We start from the raw sequence: 21,145 nt of genomic DNA on the forward strand, positions 1-21,145 counted from the left end.
ATATTTTACTGCTCAGACAAAGTGGGAGAAGAACTCCCCTCACTCATATGCTCCACGGCATCAGTGTAGTTATGCATTAGCTGCAGAAAGTGGCTTGTTTCTTGGTTATGCTAGACTATGAGAAATAGATATGAGTGCTTTTCATTTGTAGGATAATATGGAATATATTAATATGAAAAGAGCCAGTGCAAATGGCCATCATAAATTGTAAGAGCAAGCTTATGTAAAAATAGATCCTGTTTTCAACACACACCTGAAAATACTTTTGGAAACATCAGGAACATTAAATAAAAACTTACAATGGCACCTTTACATGTTTTTATGTTCACTGCCTTTCTGATAGTGACTTTGTTCTTCTAATAGTGATGCCACAAAATGGTTTAACAGCTTCTTTTATATTCACAAATTTGTATATGGTCTTTTTTCTTTCCAGCCTTGGTCTTTGCAGGCTTAAATTACTAATAGCACTGAAATTATTAGCATCTTAGCATAAGGGATTTGTAATGAATATGTTAATAGGTCCTTATCTGTATTGATGGTGCAGACAAAACAGGCTCCCAGAGAGTTTGACTCTTTATTTTACTCACCTCTTTTACCTGAAGTAACTGTTCAGGAAGCACACTGGTTTCATTTGCTCTACTTTCCCCTATTAAAAGCTCCCCACCAGCTTTCTTCAGAACTCCTGCACAGTATGACAAATGGGATCAAAGTTAAGATTAAGGCTGTGGAAAACTTGATATATCAATACATTCTATAAAGATATTCAGCAAGCTGCAGTGGAATGTTAGTAGTGAAATAAAAGTAAAATTCAGGTTGCAAACAAAATTCTCTTTTTGATAACTACATTTTTGTTTTACTTAATGGTATATATAGTATATACAATATTTAGATATTTAAATGTTGGAATCAACAGTCTATTAAGATACTTACATAAAAATATTAGTAACTTAGAAAAAGTCAGTTAAAAATAAAATATTCAAAACTTTCTAACAATTGGAATCTACAGTCTCCCAACTTGCTGGTGTGGGAGATCTGTCCCCAGCTCATTGCAGCATTTGACATGTTTGTGAGCTGCCAGTGACAGACCCATATCTTTAAATAAATGTTTCTCCCAATCATATGTAAAGTAGGAGTTGTGCACTTTAGAGTACAAACTGGAGCCTGGCAGGAGGCATACCTGCCCAAGGATGCCTCTCCAGATAATAGTCTGTTATGGATCACCTTCAGATTGCGCACCTGGTATGTAAAGAGGAGTACAACATCATCTGGGATTGATTTCATGCCAGTCAACTTTCCAACCTACACATTGACAATCTAATCTGGATTAAGTTTCAGAGGCTCTCCCATAGTCTCTCAAGGAATTTGGGGCTCATGCACACTTCTGCTTCTCCCACCACTTTCCCCGAGAAAGCCTGCTCTTTACCACAGAATTGGAGCAAACACCAATTGGGGTTTCTGTGGATTGACATTTGCTCAGATTCAGTGGTAAAGAGCGGGTTTTCCTGGGGAAAGCGGTGGGGCAAATGGAATACTGCTTGAACTCATGCTTTCTAGGCACGAGGCAAGCCAAGTGTCGACAAACCCTTGTTCAAGAGTTCCACAGGCTCCCTGAGATTAAGTGGTGGAAAAGAGCAGTAACGCTGCTTGTCATCTGCATATTGGCAATGTTGCTGATCCAATGTGGTGTACTAATTAGAACATGATATTAGGACCTGGTGAACTGACACATGAAGTTAACTTGGGCCAGTCTCTCTCAACTTCATGGGTAGTTGTGAGGATGAATGGGGCAGCGGATTAAACCTATTGTTAGAATTATTAAATATATACTGTACCACTTACACACCAAAATGGTTTCCACTGGTTTACAAGAATAAACCAATTATAATATATATACCCAAACATAATTAAAATGTTCAACAAAACAATTTCATCAAAACATTAAAAACATCCATGATTAAAAATTTACAAAAATGCAAACTCACTAAAACAGCACAACTGTTAAAACAGTTGAGCCTTTGGATTCGTTAGCTAACTTGAGAGCACTTATACTGAAGGGTAAGATAGAAAAAATACTGGGGGGGGGGAGAGAGACAAAACCTTCAGTGGTTTAATGTGTATGCTTGAAAATCATGGGGGATAAGATACAACCTATAGGCATGGGGTGGAACAGATATCACCCAGCACTACCTTCTGCCATCGGTTGTATTTCTGATCTGTGACTGTAATAAATGAATTCATTCATTCCTCTGCAATCAGCCACCCAGGAAGGATGTAATATTGTAATATTCTGCATCCTGGGTCCAATCCAGTCACAGAAGGACACCCATAGTTGATTATATCAAAAGCCTCAGAGAGGTTGAGTAGAACCAAGTGTTGTAATCATTCAGTTGTCAGCTTTAAGACATTCACCACAGCAACCAAAGCTCTTTCTGTCTCAAAACCAGTCCTATCCAGTGTTGAATATGGATAGGGATGGGTTTACTAATCAAGTTTTGAAATCCACTCTGGCTACTGTTAATAATCATGGTGGCTGGAAAGAGCTTGTGCCACTTTAAACCAATCAGTGATTTATAGTTTCTGTCTTTTATTTGCCCAGAAATATATAAACATTTATAGAAAAAAAGAAATCAACAACTGCAAATGCTTGTGTTTGCCAAGGAATCCAGACGATTTACATTATATACAAAAGCATACAGTAAACAAAGGACATGCATCGCTACACTACTTTAACAAGCGAGATCCCATAAACACATTTAAAACTGCCACTTCACTCTTTTAAAAGCTAAAAGCTATTACTACTATATGTATTTTAAGCAGTCAAATAAATATCCAAAAGGATCTTTCAAGGCAGTATTCTTTCCCATAGTTTGCCCAGGGAAATGTGTGATAGTCATAGAGAAGGGATCTGGAAGAAAAATGAGCACTACATAAATTATTATTTTTAAGTGGGGGAGGGGAGACTTGCAAACATTTTGAGTGAGAATTTTATTTGTTAGTCAATTCCAATAAAGTGCTAACAAGTTAATGAAAATAAAGTTTTTCTAGCTGCTATGTTCTCAGTGTAAATTCCATCTCCCCATCACCATGTTTCTTGAAAATAATCTATATGAAAGAAGCTGCTGCTGCTATCTTTAGGATCTACACACAGAGACAAAACTAACATTATATGATTTAAAAGGCTACCCATTACAGCAGTAACTTAATAAATGTGATCATGTTATTCTTTTACAGTGCTTTCTAGAGATTTATATGAAGTAATAGATTTCTTCTTAAGCTGTGAAGGGAAGACCTTTGCAAATCTTTCTAGTCCCCTGAGGCAAAGCTTGAAAACCTAAGGCCTTGACAAGTTTGCCCAGAGTGGTTTCAAAGAGCTCCACTGGAAAAAGCTTTTCTTGGCACTCATTATCAGATCTGTCTAAAGTTCACCTTTCTCGCTGAAATGGAGAGAAAAAAGGTGAGAGGAAGATGAAAAGTGTGTTAGATGTTTTTGAAAATCTCAACAAGAGACTTCTGAAGGACCAGAGGAAAGAGAAATCACACCAGAAGGGCAGAAGGAGAATATAATTTGACCAAGCATTCTTCAATCCAAATAAGAATGTTCTGCTTTATCCATGACTGCTGCTGAATGTTCCAGGTTCCTTCAAAGGATCGTATTGCCTGTGATAATGAACGTACTAGGTACGTCTGAACATTCCACTAACTTAATTGCAGTGTATAGCAAGAATGGAACAGCAGGAATGGACAAAGATCAACAAAGAAAAGGTTAATTTTTTTCAGCTGATACCTGACAAAATCAATGTATTACTCAAATTTTGGTCAATTTTAATTCTAGAAAAACAAGGAAGCAAAGTCAGAATACACTCAAAGTCCCAAATCTTAGCTGAAAATGACAAATATAACCCCCTTGCCCTGATGTCACAGAATTCACGGTGGGAAGAAAAACATTTTCACTTTTTTCATTATTCAAATCAAATTCATATTAGGTTAAGAATTCATCGTGCATTATGTTTCAACCCATGTTTTTCTAAGCCAACTGTTTTTGCATTCAATGCAACTGAAGACTTCTTTCAGACTGCTCTTTTTAAAATTTCGGTCAATGTTTTTTCCAGGTTATTACCTGATACATCACGTATATATGGCCCTCAGTGAGAACTACTTGTGCCTCTTAGTATAAAGACAAAGAATTAAATGTAAATATAAAAGTGAGCATGCTGAAATCAAACGGAACACTTTTGAAATTATTGTTCCAAATGAAGTTCTTTGTTTTATAGAAGTAGAGTTAAAAGAATCAAATTCCAGAGAATTTAAACTGAGTTTAAAATTGAGTCCTGATTACTTCACTATTCTCTGATAGTGTTCATTCCCCCCCCCCCATTATGTCCATTGATGCTATTGTCTGCAATGGGATTACAATCAGAGAACATCAGTAGGCAGTGCTTCCTTGAGTTGTAACTTCTATTTTCTGCCACCTAAATTGGCCTTCATAGGTTTCCATTGTGCAAACTGCAAAGGAACTTGTCTTGATGGCAGCGAGAAGTAGCGTGAACTACATATCTCTCTTTTCTTTGCAGGGTTTTTTTTTTGGGTTCACAAGCAACCTCCTACCAAAAGCAGAATCTGCAGAAGAGACTACTTCCAAGGGATAATGCTATGAAAACGTATGAAGAGAAGCCCAGGTGGCCACCTTGCAAATTTCCGATGTAGAAGCCTTCGACCTCTCCGCCCAAGCAGCAGCTATAGTCCTAGTGTAATGAGCTTTACAAACCCTGGGAGCCACTTTACCCTTAACTACATACGCCTCCCTAATACAGTTCCTTAACCATCTAGCTAAGGAACTCTTAGAAGCCATTTGACCCCTCTTAAGACCCCCTAAGAGTACAAACAATCTGTCAGAAGATCTGAAATCTTTGATTTTTCTGAGATAAACCCTAAGTGTTCTTCTTACATCCAATTTATGCAGCCATTGCTCTTTGTCATCGCTGGGTCTAGGGGAAAAAAATGATGGCCAAGAAACCTTCTGGCTTAGCTGAAACTCACGATACCACCTCTGGCAAAATAAAATAAAATATGAATAACTTCTCAAAGGACCACTTTATTTTTGATGGAGCTTTACAAATGTTCTGTACATCAAATATAAAGGTTCCACATGATATCCTGAACAAAGAAACACTAAACTTTCTGTTCTAGTGTCAATTTTTTCATTTGTCTAACTAACTTCAGTATACTGCCAATATGAAAATAGTGCAGGGCTCCAATTTATTCCATGCTGAGAAAACCCAGCCCACAGACAAAGTAGCCTAGTTGATTTGAAGTGCAATACCTTGAAAAGAAACATGGTGGCACCATCCAAAGTACTCTGCCATTGCACTTCTATATTGCTTCCAGATTTCTTAGCAGGTTACTAATAGATCTTTCCTTCTAGCATAACCCCTGCGAAGATACTGCTCCCCCCCCCCCATGGCTTGCTGCTTCCTAAAACACACTTTCAGTCCAGATCTCCCCACTCTGAGCAATTAACTAATTATAATTTTGGGTGATTATTAAATTTTTCATCATCTTATAGCTAGTAAGTTAATGTTTATGTTAATTATGAAAAAGTGAGAAAAAATATTTCAAAAGACTCCAGACTACACCAGAAATAAGTTGACATTACAGGATTGATAAAGAGGTATGTTATTTTCTCATCCCAATTATTCTATCTACTGAATTTCTACAAGGCAATTCTTTTGAAGGAAAAATAAGGTAAGTGGGGGAAATGGACATTACCTTGAACATTTCTGTTCTCAGAAAAACATGGTAATAACAGCATTTCTGAAGATAGTTCTTCAACCTTTTCTTCCATCAACAAAAAAAGCTTTATAAGCTCAGAAAGACATCTGAGTTGATGTAGTGTCAAACAGAAGTTTCTCCCTTTTCTAGAACATTCTTGAGCCGCTGCAAAACAAGTGGGAGAAATAAATTTCATACAATATCTATATTGTAGCATATGTATATAAGTGCACTAAAATACATCAAATGTGATATATATTATCTCCTACATCAACAATATTACTAAAAATGATGCCTATATAAATAATACTTGTATGAAATGTAGGCCACTATAGATAAAAATTTAAAACTTTTTTGATGCCTCTGAGAAGGGTCTGTTTTTCTTAACCAGGCAAGTTCATAAAATTAGTGTTGACTATTTGTAAAATCCACAAGAATTGTCTTATGATGTACAAAAAAGTTGTATATCGTCATTGATACTGTTCAACAGTTGAGCATCTATGAAGTCATTGGAATAAATTATTGAAACATCTGGGGTGAGATGTTAATATGCTAAAGAAACCCAGTTCTATTTTTCCCCCCAAAAGTTACTTTACCACAGATCACGGCCTAGAATAATTGTCTGGGGCCCCTCTTAGATTGATTGATTGAATGAAAGCAAGTAGATGGAGACTGAACCCAGGCAAAATGGGGATAGTGAGGTTTCCTATTCAAGTATTTCCATGTAAAATCCTATCTGTAACCAGTATGTGGCTTCTGGAGGCTCAAGAGATAACATCTGATGTGCCAGCTGTGATCCTTTCTGTAGATTTGGAATCTAGCAACTGTAATTTAGTACTGTGTAACCTTGAGAAACATTGCTGCAGTGCATTCAGTAAGTAACTCTATACTCATATGAAAATTAAAATACTGTCCATTAAAAGTTTTGTAAATGAACCCCAAAGAAAGGATGAAGTTCTGTCCATGTGGTTGGTGAAATCTATGTGGATCAGGATCAGAAGTTTTTTGGTGGTGGCAACTCAGTTCCTACAAAAGGATGGAGTCAATTATTAAATGATAAATAACTGGTTTTTGAGGGATTTCCTGCTCTGAGTTATGCATTTATATTTTGCTAGTCATAGAGATTACAGTAAGCAGAGAAAGTGAAGCTAACAACCAACGTATAAAGGCTATTATTCTTAAAGCACTTTCTGCTTCCATCTGGGGACTCAGCTAGATTGGTAAAGAAAAAGCAATTTAAACGCGTTGTACATGCGATATAACACTGTGCCACCAGATAGTGCTGTGGAGTACCATTTTTCCCTAGCGGATTTCCCTGTGTAAATTTACAACATATTTAACTGAAATGCTTCTTTGATGTGTCTAGATCCAGCCTGGGATTTAGCTTAAAATCTTTCCTAAAAGAGAGGAGGAGAAGGCCTCAATATGTGATTCCCGATCAAGTTTAATTGAGGACTTTGTCCAGAAACTTTTTGTGATATGTACACTGCTGCCTCTTGAGGATAGCCACTCAAAACTAAAATTTGAGGGGGTCAAAGGAATATCCTTCTCTGCAGACTCCAGTGTGGCGTAGTGGTTAAGAGCGGTAGACTCATAATCTGGTGAGCTGCGTTCGCGTCTCCGCTCCTCCACATGCAGCTGCTGGGTGACCTTGGGCTAGTCACACTTCTTTGAAGTCTCTCAGACCCATTCACCTCACAGAGTGTTTGTTGTAGGGGAGGAAGGGAAAGAAGAATGTTAACTGCTTTGAGACTCCTTCGGGTAGTGATAAAGCGGGATATCAAATCCAAATTCTTCTTCTTCTTCTTCTTACTTGCCAGTTTATATTCTGGGCTCACCATACCTGCTTATCTCCTGTCTTCCTTTATTTTCATTTATCTAACTACATTTCTGCTTTTTGTTTTCCTGGTGGCGCTGTGGGTTAAACCACTGAGCCTAGGGCTTGCCGTTCAGAAGGTCGGCGGTTCGAATCCCCACGATGGGGTGAGCTCTCGTTGCTCTGTCCCTGCTCCTGCCAACCTAGCAGTTCGAAAGCACGTCAAAGTGCAAGTAGATAAATAGGTACCGCTCAGGCGGGAAGGTAAACAGCATTTCCGTGCGCTGCTCTGGTTCGCCAGAAGCAGCTTTGTAATGCTGGCCACATGACACAGAAGCTCCCTTGGCCAATAAAGCGAGATGAGCGCCGCAACCCCACAGTCATCCGCGACTGGACCTAATAGTCAGGGGTCCCTTTACCTTTACCAACATTTCTGCTTTTGGTTTTCCTGCCTCCCTAAATGGGCTACCATCTCTGAGCTGCCCCTACTTGTGCAAGATATGGATCTAATTATTCCTCAACTCTGTCTTAGTTCTTTCATGAGATCTGCCACAGCTTTCTGTCTAGACCAGGGGTCAGCAAACTTTTTCAGCTGGGGGCTGGTCCCTCAGACCTTGTGGGGGGCCAGACTATATTTTGGAAGGGGAAAAAAGGAACAAATTCCTATGCCCCACAAATAAACCAGAGATGCATTTTAAATAAAAGCACACATTCTACCCATGTGAAAACACCAGGCAGGCCCCACAAATAACCCAGGGATGCATTTTAAGTAAAACAACACATTCTACTCATGTAAAAACACGCTGATTCCTGGTCCATCCGCGGGGCCGGATTTAGGCTATTGGGCCAGCTCTGGCTCCTGGGCCTTAGTTTGCCTACCCATGGTCTAGACTCTGTTCTTACTCCTTACTTGTAATTGCAGCACTAAGACTTAGCTACTTGCAGCCCAGAATTTATATTCTGCAAGTAGTGAAATTTTCGTTATACCTTCTTAATGACTTTGGCTATAGCATATTGTATATCGTGTGTGTGTGTGTGTGTGTGTGTGTGTGTGTGTAAATAAAGATCATGTGTATTCTAAATACCACCAGAACAGAAAAGTCAACTTAGTTGACACAATAAGGTGCTTCCTTCTGTTTTGCATGGTTCTCACTTCTTTCAAAGTCCTTAAAAATAAAAAATAAAACTTCCAGGGAGGAATGTAATTTAAAATCAGCACTTCGGCATATAAATTACTAATGGTTTCTGCAACTATGTTATACTATCAACTGTTTTAAACTCTTTGGGTTGTATCCCAAGCATTGCTAACGGAGTTCCACTGGCAGTTTCCTCTCCTCCCCCTATGAGCCCCCCAAAATCTGCAGAGGATGTCTCAACCCTCTGGAGGTCCTTTTGAGAGCATGCAGGGGAGAGGAGGGCCAAGTTCTGTTCCACTAGTTCAAGTCTCTTAAACCAGCAAAACATTGGACACTACCCTGATTTTCTTTTTATTTGAAGAGTATTTTTTTAACATTTTACTCATTTTCAAGGCAGTTAATAAAAACATTTTAAATGTAGAAAATCTCTGTAGTGAAAATAGCAGACTGAGTAAATCAAATACACCCTTTTCTGTTTTAATAGTTCGAATCACATAAATATGTAAGTCACCCTGTCATTTTCACACTGAGTAACACAGATAATAAATTTGAGTGAAAAGAGAGGCTATCTCTTCAGCTTTAAATAAATAGAAAAGGGAAACAAGAAAGTTTGCTAATGAGCAAATATTAACAAGCCAGACAAAGGCTTGTATAAGCCAGCTCCCCGTAGAGCACATCCTTGGGGATCCTGCCATCTTCCATTCTGTGGGCATGATCAAGCCAGCAGAGACATTGCTGAGACAGGAGTGCAAACATACTGGGAATGTGGGCTTGGGAGAGCACATCTTTGTTTCAGATTCTGTCCTGCGACGTGATGCCCAAGTTCCTCTTGATGCTGAGCATGTGGAAGGCATTGAGACACCGCTCCTTGTGGTTGTAAGCTGCCCATGACTCACTTCTATAAAGTAGCATGCTCAACATGCAAGCCTGGCAGACCTTCATCTTGGTATTGGTCATTAGCATCACATTCTCACAAACCCTTTTGGAGAGGTTAGCTGTTGCTGTAGCTGCTTTGCCAATACTCAATACAGATTAGCATCAATTGAGAGGTTGCTGATTATGGTGGAACCTTGGGAGACCAAGCTTGTGGTCACCAATGCTGATGTGTGGAGTGCTGGTGATGTCCTGACCCAGGATGTTGGTTTTTGTCAGGCTGATGGTAATGCCGAACTCCCTGCAAGCTTGGGCTAAATGGCTGATGAGTCTTTGTAGAGCTTCCCTGGAGTACACTGTCAAGACTGTGTCATCTGCAAGCATCTCTCGGATGAAGATCCACACTTTTATTTTGGCACAGAGATGTGCCAGGTTGAACAGAACTCCATCACTATTTGAAAGAAAATACACACCATCTTCAGTTGAGCTGAAGGTATATGAAAACACCAGGGAGAAGAATTTGCCAAAGAGTTAGAGCAAGAACACAGCCCTGCTACATGTCACTCTTTATAGGGAAGGCATTCAAGGATCCACCATCATACAGGATGGTGCCACACATGTTCTCGTGGAAGGACAATATCATATTGTGAAGTTTAGATGGATATCGTATCTTGTTGAGCAGTGTGAAGAGTCTCCTTTGGCTGATGATATCCAAACCTTTGTCAGGTAAATGAAGGCAATGTACAATGGGCGTCTCTGTTCTCTGTATTTATCCTGCAGTGAGAAAATCATGCTGACTGTTGACCTCTGAGCTCTAAAGTCTCAATGTGATTTGGGATAGACTCTGTCAGTGAGTGACTGTAATCTAATGTGTGTTTTACATTGAAGTATTATTATTTCTCTCTCTCTCTCTCTCTCTCTCTCTGTGTGTGTGTGTGTTTAATATGTCAGAATAACTGTTTGTTGTATTTATATTCTTTAATTCATCCACACATTAGAAAGTGAAATTTGTCAGAATGCCCAACTGATGCTTATAACGTCTGGTAAAAGTTCATAAATGCTCACACAAAAATAAATCTCAAAGGCACCACAAGCCTCAAATTACTTTTACCTTTTGTTTTTATTTCCACATGCACTTCTAGATTACATTCTAAACTTCAGTGAAAGAAATTAAGCCTGCAATCCTATAAACACTTGCCTGGGAGTAAGTCCCATTCAACTGAATAAGGTTTGCTCTTCTGAATAGGCATGGATACAATTGCACTGTTAACCTGTGAAAGATCCGTCTTAATATTTATTTTTCCCTTTCCATCACGCTTCATTAGTTGAGAGTAATGAGGCTCTTTGGCCAATTGTGAATAGCATTTGGGAATAGCATTTCAGAAGCTGTAGGGACAAATGAAAGAAAACTACTTGGCTATGCAAAAACAGGTGTAGGTATGTCTACGCTAGGGCTGTCAGATCACACAATATGAGGAGAATTTAATAACCCAAACAGGTAGGGTATGACAACATTTTTGTGAGAAATCCTTGGGGGGGGGGGACCTACCAAAAAAAAAAAAACATTTTCTTTGCATCACTGAAAAGAGAAAGGAACAACTTACACAACAGCTCTAAGTGGGCAATATTCTGATAATTCTGTCAGCTGTTGAACAGAAATCCTGACCAACCCCATTATTATTGGGTGAGCATGAGAAAGCTGAGATTGCATGCATGTGAGGGAACCACACAAAACAGCAGCAGCACACCTTTCTCCACAGTAGTTCTTACTGCCCAAGAAACAACCTGATTTTGAACTTTAAAAAGCAGATTTGATTTTCAGCAATTAGAACATCCACAGTGAAAAGGGAAACAAAACAAAGATCTAGCCCCACATATAGTTCAATGCCATACATACACGTCTTTCCATTCTTTGTATTCTGGCCAAAGATTTTTCAAAGGTCAATTGCACATTATATTTAAATGATCATAATGCTCTCAGCATGTAGCTAATATTTGGCAAAAAATATAATTGCAATTATTTGCTATATAAATATTCAAAACACTGAATGGGGATTTATAAGCCAAAATATTGTACAAATGACAATGGTTTCTGTGCTCTCAATTATACCAATCTTTTTGTGATGCCAAAGCTAACGGTCACTTTACAATTAAGTCATCCATCATTTGCATAGTCTCTTTTAAACCAAAGAAGAAGATTATGCTTCCAGGTGTTTTCTGTAATGCTGTATTCACTTTATACACGCTAGACATGATCAGCCCTCGTTCATTTTATACTAGAACACTGTTAATGGTACTACAGCTGTAGATTTAAAATATGTTTTGCAAACAAATGACTTAGCTGGGATTTAAGCTGCCTGTATGTGCAGGACTGCAACCTAATACTAATGCATTAAATGTTAGATGCATAATAAACATCTATGCATTCAAAAGGTGTATTTCTGAATAGCAGCTGCAATACATTTTCAACCTAAAGTGCTAGAATGCCAGCAGTTTTTCATACACAGAACTTAAGGTACTTAAAATCTGCTTCATTACCACACCAGCAATTTTCAAAACAGTTACATTTGACTAGGTAACAGGTTATGTTCAAATTGCAGATATAATTACTGCACATCCAAGAAGCTATAAAATGTTCACAAGCAAATCCCTTTGACCTTGTTAATGTCTGCTCCTTGTTAATCTAAGGCAAACATTGTTTGTAGATTGCATTTGTTATAAAATATGAAAAAGGAAGGAAATCCCTTAACAGTTGTTATTGATTCCAGCATTTAAGGACTGAGTTTAAGTGCTGTTTACAAAACAAAACAGATGCAGATGCTAACAAAAAGGTAAACAATTGTTGCGTGGCTTACTGCCAGACTCTGAGCCAATATATTAAACTCCAAGTGAAGCACATTTCCCCTATGGATTGCACTTATTGCCACTTCATTTCCTATGTGCACTGCCTCTCTATTGCTGTGCCTAGCAGTAAGCTATTCCAGTTCTTTTGTGACCCCTGAGGCCTGGTGCTACCTCACACATCCATTAGTGAAGGGAATTGCATGTGTCTGACATGGCCTGAAACCAATTATTTGATATTTTCTTCAGAATGATGCCCAACTCTGTTGGGAATGAGCAATCATGAAATAATTTACCTCCTGATTTAATTTTTTCCTGCACAAATTAGTTGTAGTCTGAGCTAGCTATACACAGCTGTCTGTTACATATCTCCGTCTTATCAAGATTATACTTGAAATGATGAAGAAGGGGGCTGAATAGAATAGATTGGGGAATCCTGTTTTTAAAAGGCATTGACAAGTTTATCAGATATACAGATAACATGTACTTTTTGCTGATTGAAAATGACAGAATAATGAAGAACTATCAGTACACCAGGGGAAACCACAAGAATGCAAACCATTATCAAAGTGTTTAAGGCTTAAAAAAAAGTGGCCAGCTTTTCAGTTCCCTTTTGCTCTGCTACAATCTAGGGATATTAAAATATATTCAGGGGTAGGGAGAACAAATTCAAATGAAACCAAGCAACCAGTCTGGGCTTTGCAGTTTACACTATTCCTCTCAAAAGAAAAGGAATCATGTACACTGTATATACTTTCCTACTTGTAATTCTAGATATAATAATAATAAAATAATAAAATAATAATAATAATAATAGTAATAATAATAAAAACAATTTGTACCCCACCCATCTGGCTGGATTTCCCCAGCCACTCTGGGCGGCTTCCAACAAAAATCAAATACATTAAAATATCACACATTAAAAGCTTCCCTAAACAGGGTTGCCTTCAGATGTCCTCTAAATGTCTGGTAGTTGTCTATCTCTTTGACATCTGAAGGGAGGGAGTTCCACAGGACAGGCGCCACTACCGAGAAGGCCCTCTGCCTGGTTCCCTGTAGCTTTGCTTCTCGCGGTGAGGGAAGTATGTGTGCCCCATACTTCATCATGTCAAAATTATAGAAGTCTATGAAAGATTGCCAACCATGGAAAACATGCACAAAATATGCATGTTCTGTATTTCATACTTATTGCTATGAACTGCAGAGAAACCCGATAAGAGATGACACAAGTCACTTTTAAGGGAACCACTAATCATAAAGCACTGTGTTTCATAAATTCTATCAGTGAAAATATAGTCTGGAATCCAAAGAACAGTACAATTAGTTCCACACACTCAAGAGGGCTTTGAGCATGTGTTTCCCGAACAGCAGCTGCCATGCCACATGGCAAGCTTCTTTTGAAGATGAGAGGTGTTTCAAAAGCAGAGTCTGAGGCGACATGGGTTTGTTATCCAAAGAAATAAAAAACTCACTAGCCATACCTTTCAGAAGGCTAGTGGAAATAAATGTGAACTAACAAGTCTTCTAGAATCCCTTGCTGATATTCAGGAACAATATTACAATTCAAAAGGAAATTGATGGGTACAGAACATCGGCAAAATTATGGAGGGCACACAAGTAATCAGGAAGATAGTTTTTCTTATTACAGTTTCATATAGCTGTTAAATATCATTATTGAGGACAATCTGGAGCTTTGTGGACATCCTGTTTTCTCATGTGAGAGCAGGGTGGCCATTTCGGATGCTGTGACCTCACACGATTTCGCACAGAGATCTCACCCTGAAAAACGCAGGATTTGGGGGGCTGCAATCAACCTCAGATATGCTGATGACACAACCTTGATGGCAGAAAGTGAGGAGGAATTAAAGAAAGAACCTTTTAATGAGGGTAAAATAGGAGAGTGCAAAATATGGTCTGAAGCTCAACATCAAAAACACTAAGATCATGGCCACTGGTCCCTTCACCTCCCGGCAAATAGAAGGGGAAGAAATGGAGGCAGTGAGAGGTTTTACTTTCTTGGGTTCCATGATCACTGCAGATGGTGACAGCAATCACGAAATTAAAAGATGCCTGCTTCTTGGGAGAAAAGCAATGACAAACCTAGACAGCATCTTAAAAAGCAGAGACATTACCTTGCCGAAAAAGGTCCGTATAGTTAAAGCTATGGTTTTCCTAGTAGTGATGTATGGAAGTGAGAGCTGGACCATAAAGAAGGCTGATCGCCGAAGAATTGATGCTTTTGAATTATGGTGCTGGAGGAGACTCTTGAGAGTCCCATGGACTGCAAGAAGATCAAACCTATCCATTCTTAAGGAAATCAGCCCTAAGTGCTCACTGGAAGGACAGACCCTGAAGGTGAGGCTCCAATACTTTAGCCACCTCATGAGAAGAGAAGACTCCCTGGAAAAGACCCTGATGTTTGGAAAGATTGAGGGCACAAGGAGAAGGGGACGACAGAGGACGAGATGGTTGGACAGTGTTCTCGAAGTTACCAACATGAGTCTGACCAAACTGCGGGAGGCAGTGGAAGACAGGAGTGCCTGGCATGCTCAGGTCCATGGGATCACAAAGAGTCGGACACAAGTAAACGACTAAACAACAACAACAATCTCATGCAACCCCCCCCAAAAAAAAACACGTTTTGGGCAATGTAAAGCATGGCCCTCAAAAATATTTCCTGAAAAAAGGAAATATTTTGGGTTCTATGATCTCACATCATGTGACTCGCACAGGAGCATGGGTGGGAAGATACATGTCCGAGTTCTGGGACTCAAGATGTTGGAGGGTATGGTTTATGGCAGTGATTTTCAATCAGTGTGCCATGGCACCCTGGGGTGACTCGAATGATGATCTGGGGTGCCACAGGCAACACTGGCCTCTGTCTCTCTTCCCTGCCCACCCTCCTCTGATTCCCTCTTGCGTCTCTGCCTCCTAAATGTTTGCACAGCTGTTTGTTGCAGTTGCCCTGGCTTCAAGCTCTGAAGGCAACAGCAGCAACTGCCCAGAGGACTCCCAAGGAGAGGGAAGAGGAGAGGACACTGAGGGAACACTCCACAAGGGAGGGTGTTGGAAAAAGGGTGAGGCTGCTAGCTCTGCAGGCAAGGGGTGATATAACTGGGCTCCTGAGCCCCACAGGGTTGCCACAGAAAGAATGCAGTTGATCAAGGGAGCTGGGGACTCCAAAAGGTTGAAAACCTCTGGTTTATGGAAACGTTATGAATGCTTTAGTAAGCATGAATGTTTAAGATCATTGTCTATTAAAAAAAATGATTGCTGCAAATTAAATAAAACCAATTATACTTTTTATTGCAGAGAGAGAGAGTGCAACGTGAGAAATAGTAACCTATGCTAAGTGAACATATAAATGTGGGGCAGGGTTGATGTATCAAGACCTATATATTTAAATATTACTTTCTCACAGAAACCAACATAATGTGCACAAAAAAAATTAATGAGCCATTTCTTTTTAAAAAAATAAAAATCATAAAGCTAACCAAGCCTCACTAATGAAGGTATACAAAATGCCCCACAACTTAATGGTATCTCACCAAGGAGCATCTAATTACATTCTGCTCAGGAGACAGCTTGTGTGTGTTGAAAAGAGTCACGTAAAGAGTCATGTATCAATTTCCTTGTCAAACAATACTGTAGGAGCCTTAGGAACCTCTTCAGGAGACCTTTTAGAAGTCCTCCTTCTTTTGACGTTCATAGCCCTCTATTATTTCCTTTACACACTACTGTATGTTCCTAAGAAAAACCAACTTAATAATTCCCTCTCAACTTCTTTGTCACACTCTTTTATTAAAGAGACTACTCTAATATATAAATCTCAGACTGACCTTTGACCGCTCAAAAGAAAATGGATTGAAGAGTAAATCACTTTCATCTTTTATACTTGGGAGGAGAATGCAATAATTAGGGGGCATGGTGAGTTAAATGTTCTTTTCACCCTTAGGAAGAACACCCAGGTGTGCAAAGGAAGCTTTGAGATGAAAATAATTAGTGTTTCCTAATTGGAAATATTCTTTAACAAATGAAAAAATGTTCAAAATTTATATTGCTTTTTTTGTTTGCAGAGTGTGCATAAGAAAATCAAATCACAGATGTGAATCTTCGTAACTTGCAGGATTCAAATAGACATTACATATGATGCAAAAAATAAAAATGCATCTGTAAAAACAGATATTTAAACGACAAATATTAATACATCTAATATTTTGTTTCTCTCAAATAATACATGCAAGAACAAGAAAGCTTTCTTTTAAACATAATAGCGGTCAATAATGAAATTCTACTGTCAAGCCTCACGTCAGATTAATAACTGATTTGAAGCAACAGTAAGGTATTTGGACATGCTAGCAGCTTTGAAATTTCTTCAGCTAAATTGACATTTCGGTAACTTAGCTAGTATCATCTTACCCCCTACTATAAACTTAAAAGTAGCAAGCTTAATTCTTTTGCAATATTTTTAAAGTGTCATGCTGCCTCTAGAAACAAATATGTGGCCCTAGGGTATTATATATAGGAAACCTTCAAGCCTGTGTTTCATTGTTTACTTAGAATTCATTGTTTACTTAGAATTCATTCCCAAGCCATACACTATATTTCAGAGTTGTAATATTATAAAATGTTGCCAGTAAAAGTTAACAGAAATTGTGGACAGTATGCAACTAACTTGTTCCATCAGAGCAAAGGATTTCTGCTTGCACAGCAAAACTTCCTCCCCTCTCCTATCCCTCTACACTCCTTAAATCTGTTCTGAGGTTTACCCCAATGCTGAGGTAGTTTATGGGAAGACACAATGTACTTATGGGGAGAGAAAGGGGGAAGGGAGTTCAATTCCACAAGCAAAAATCCTTGCACTGATGGAACAAGGTAGTTGGGATACCTCCCTCTGGTAACATCCAGGTAAATGTTATTCTTTTCTAAGTCTAATTCTAACTGTGCTCATCAGTTCCACTGCGGCTCAGGGGAGTAAAACAAATTTAGTGCATCATCTGTGATTTGTCACTGTGTTAATTAATTTTGACTTTCTTCTTGATAAAATTCTGCATGCTGCATAAGGAACCTGTGGCCTAGTTCATGTGACTTCATTACATACCTTTAAGTGCCAGATGAAAACGTTTTTCTTCAACCAGGTGTTCAGCTGATTAACATTTTATGGTTTTTTAAATGTGTTTGTGGAAGGGGTGTTATTGGTTTGTTTTAATTTCATTTTTGTTTTATTAGGTATTGTGTATTTTCATTTTGTATTTTTCTGTTGTGAACTGCCTTGGGTGGTATACACATTTAATAAATAATAAAAATAAAAATAAATAAAATTGTTAGTCATTTTAAATCAGTATTCTTCTGCCTCATTATCATTAAATGCCCAAGTAATGTCATGGAAGAGAATACAAAATCTGGTTACAAATACCTTGGTAATATAAAAAGAAGCTAAATGAACGAAAATGTAACAGTTTAAAATACCTTCAAGTATATAGTGCCAAGGCCATTTAGGGCTTTAAAGGTCAGCACCAACACTTTGAATTGTGCTTGGAAACATACTGGGAGTCAATGTAGTGCTTTCAGGACCAGTGTTAGATGCTCCTGGCAGCCACTCCCAGTCACCAGTCTACCTGTCGCATTCTGTATTAGTTGTAGTTTCTGAGTCAGCGTCAAAGGTAAGCCCCACATATAGTGCATTGCATTCGTCCAAGTGAAAGATAACCAGGGCATATACCACTCTGGTGAGACAGTGAGGACGTAGGTAGTGGGAATAGAAGAATATAGATAAATGTTGCTTAAGCCTTGCCACTGAATGTTTGTGGCTACCATATTCATGTACTTATGTTCTTCACTGGACATGTATGAGGCACATGTATGAGAAATGAAAGAATAAAAACAATTAAGATAATTAAGATAATTAAATAACTAATAATTAAGATAAATGAAAGGATAAAAACAATTAAGACAATTCATGGAAAAAAATGCCACTAACCCCCAACATGAGGTACTCCTCTGTGTTTCTTTGAGCTCTTGCTTGCTTTAACACCATGTAATGCATTTTCCTTAAACTGAAGCTCACAAAGTGTTTCAAGAAGAACGGTCATTTCTTCCGTGATGGTATCCAAATAAGTTTCATTAATAAACTTCAGTGTTGAAGAAGGGTCAATAATCCCGCTCAGTACATAGAAATCTTCTTTCATCATTGCACACAATGCAGGAATTGAGTTTTCATAACCATGAACCATCTTTTCAAAGTTTGTTTCACCCATGCTTTCTAGAACACATTTCTGTAAAAGATCACTAACCAATTTATTCTGCATTTTTTGATACTTCCCCAAAACTTCTGCCTCAGGATAAAGAAATAAAAGCTGCTGTAGACACCGAGTTTTAAACTGCAGTTGCTGTTGTAAGGTACCAGTTTTTGTTTCATTATGATTTTGCAGCTGGTTTACTAAGAAGCGCCGAAGATGTAATCTTACATCATCCCAAATATACTGTGTATCCATTGCAGAATTATCTTCAACACCATGAAGGGAAGCACTGGATATAAACTCAAAAGATGTCCCACTTGGAGTACAGGGAAATAAGACACCACATTGACTGGAGAGATCAAGAAGAAAGTGAAGAATAGTTTCTTCTTGGTTTTGTTCATCCTTCAGTAAGCTTTGCTAAGAGAAGATAAATAACAATATGCTAAGTTATGTGAATGACTCAATTTAAAGTAAACAATGGCTCTCTTGAAAAACTATGCAAATTATTGTTAATTATTGCCCACAAAACAAAATTTTCTAATATAGAATTCCCCTCCCCCAATATTCCTCCAGTTAGCTGAATCAATTCTCTTTACTAGTGAGAAGGCAAAAACTATCATTCATTCAACACAAGGGACTTCCTGGATCTTTTAAAGGAAGACTTGAAACAGCAGCTATTAGATCAAAAGAATGCATGACCTGTACAGTAATAGTGGTATAATATTTTTATAGGTTAATTATAACATAAACCACAATATCTACGCACACTTGCATACATTTACCGGTATGTAAGCCCTCTAATAAAGTCTGTTGGCATGTAAAACCTTAAGTCTCTGTGTTAACACAAAGGAACCTTAGTATCAAAAAATAAAATAATATACACCTCTAAAAATTCACCTTCAGATAAAAAGGTGTACGTAGCTTTGGGGGTACTTCTAGATCATCTGCTGTCACTTGAGGCACAGATGGCCTTCCATCAGCTTCAGCTGCTGGCCCAGCTGTACCCCTATCTGGACAGGGATAGCCTAACTTCTGTCTTCTATGTTCTGGTAACCTCTAGGTTAGTTTACTGCAACTAGGTCAGATTACTGCAGCACAGTACACATGAAGGAACATCTCCACCCCCATCATTCAGCCCAGAAACAGAGGTTACAGGGAACCAATGATTTCCTATTGGAGCTCAAAGGCATAACCATGCAAATTGCTTCCTCCTGTAGGAGGAGTAGCCCACCACACCCAGACAAAACTAGAGAAGATCACAAGTGCATGAGTGTCATCAACAGCTTAAATTCACTCTCTTGAAACTCTGCAAAGGCCTCAAAAATGATTTCAAACTATAAAAAAGCCCTGATTGTCACACTCCAGTCCCAAAACACATCAGGCTCTAGGAGCACTGACCCAATGGTGGGTGGCTTCTCTTATAGGAAGAAGTAATTCTGAATAGCTCTACCTGTGAGTAGCGGTAGCTGTTGCCATCCTGAAAGTGTAATTAAACACTAATACTCTCTCTAAAGCCTTGCCACCATTAAAAAGAAGGAAAGCTGTTTGTTTGTATACCATCCTTCATCTAAAGATCTGAGGAAGATGCAAGAAGTTTAACAACCTCTTGCTGAATTCTGTTTCATTCTATGTATTTTATTACTGTGTTTAGTTATACATGTAGTATGTCTTAATAAAAAGGATTATTTTACCCCCTATTGGTTTCTCAAAGTACAATATTTATTTGCACTCTAAGAGAGAATAGCATAATATTGCATTATATTACACATGGACTCACAGTAATATCATTTTAAATAACAGGGTGCATTTGTGGGTACGTAATATACAAATGCACAGATACAAATTAATCTACTCACTATTTTTGCAATTCCTAGAGCAGATTAGCAGAGAAATTACTAATCTTCAAGATATATGGGAAGATATGAGAAATATTACATTTAAACAATCTTAACTTTCTATGAGATTGTCAAATATGCTATTTTATTAAAGATAGCATAAAAGCTCAATAGCTTTCAAACCAGCCAATGGGCTTCTTTCTTATGGAATATGAATCCAAAAATGTCTTCCACAATAAAGTGCTGCTGCTTTTGAAGCTTAAACAGAAATATTTTCAATTACAAAAGCCTACCTAAACCTAAGCAGTGTTCAAAGTCTTTTCAAATTGAAAATATATCCCTAAAATGGTCACCAGGTGGTTTACACACACCATTTTGGAGTTGGTACTCCTAAAAGAACAGTTCCTGCAGCTGACTTTGAAGCTTTGCAAGCTTAGTTTCCCATTTCAAAGTCTTTTTGAAAACTGCCTATGTTAAGGCAGGCTTTTGTATTTGAAAGTCAAGGTTTCAAAAGGCTTCAAACAGTGCTGCAGGTGCCTATCGGAAGAAACGTATCCAAAATGGTGGACACAGGCTCTTTCAGAGTAGATTGTACATATCCTATGAGTGTATTTTATCGGTAGTAACCAAACACAA

The 21,145-nt window shown here is 38.3% G+C and overlaps 1 protein-coding gene across 4 annotated transcripts in view; it reads right to left on the minus strand.

Annotated features, from left to right (window-relative positions):
• Positions 1–21,145, minus strand: part of KIAA0825 (KIAA0825 ortholog) — a 180,328-nt gene that overhangs the window by 139,352 nt on the left and 19,831 nt on the right. For 3 of the 4 annotated variants that reach the window (XM_033163690.1, XM_033163688.1, XM_033163691.1), the window contains 3 exons: positions 18,416–19,091; positions 5,767–5,934; positions 588–682 (listed from right to left, as the gene is read on the minus strand). In XM_033163690.1, the coding sequence (XP_033019581.1) occupies positions 588–682; positions 5,767–5,934; positions 18,416–19,091 (939 nt within the window). Of the gene's footprint in view, positions 1–587; positions 683–5,766; positions 5,935–18,274; positions 18,312–18,371; positions 19,092–21,145 lie in introns of those variants that run through there. The other variant, XM_033163692.1, reaches the window with a different exon arrangement.

Source organism: Lacerta agilis, chromosome 11 (assembly GCF_009819535.1).
Source record: "Lacerta agilis isolate rLacAgi1 chromosome 11, rLacAgi1.pri, whole genome shotgun sequence".
In the NCBI taxonomy this organism is placed as follows: Eukaryota; Metazoa; Chordata; class Lepidosauria; order Squamata; family Lacertidae; genus Lacerta; species Lacerta agilis.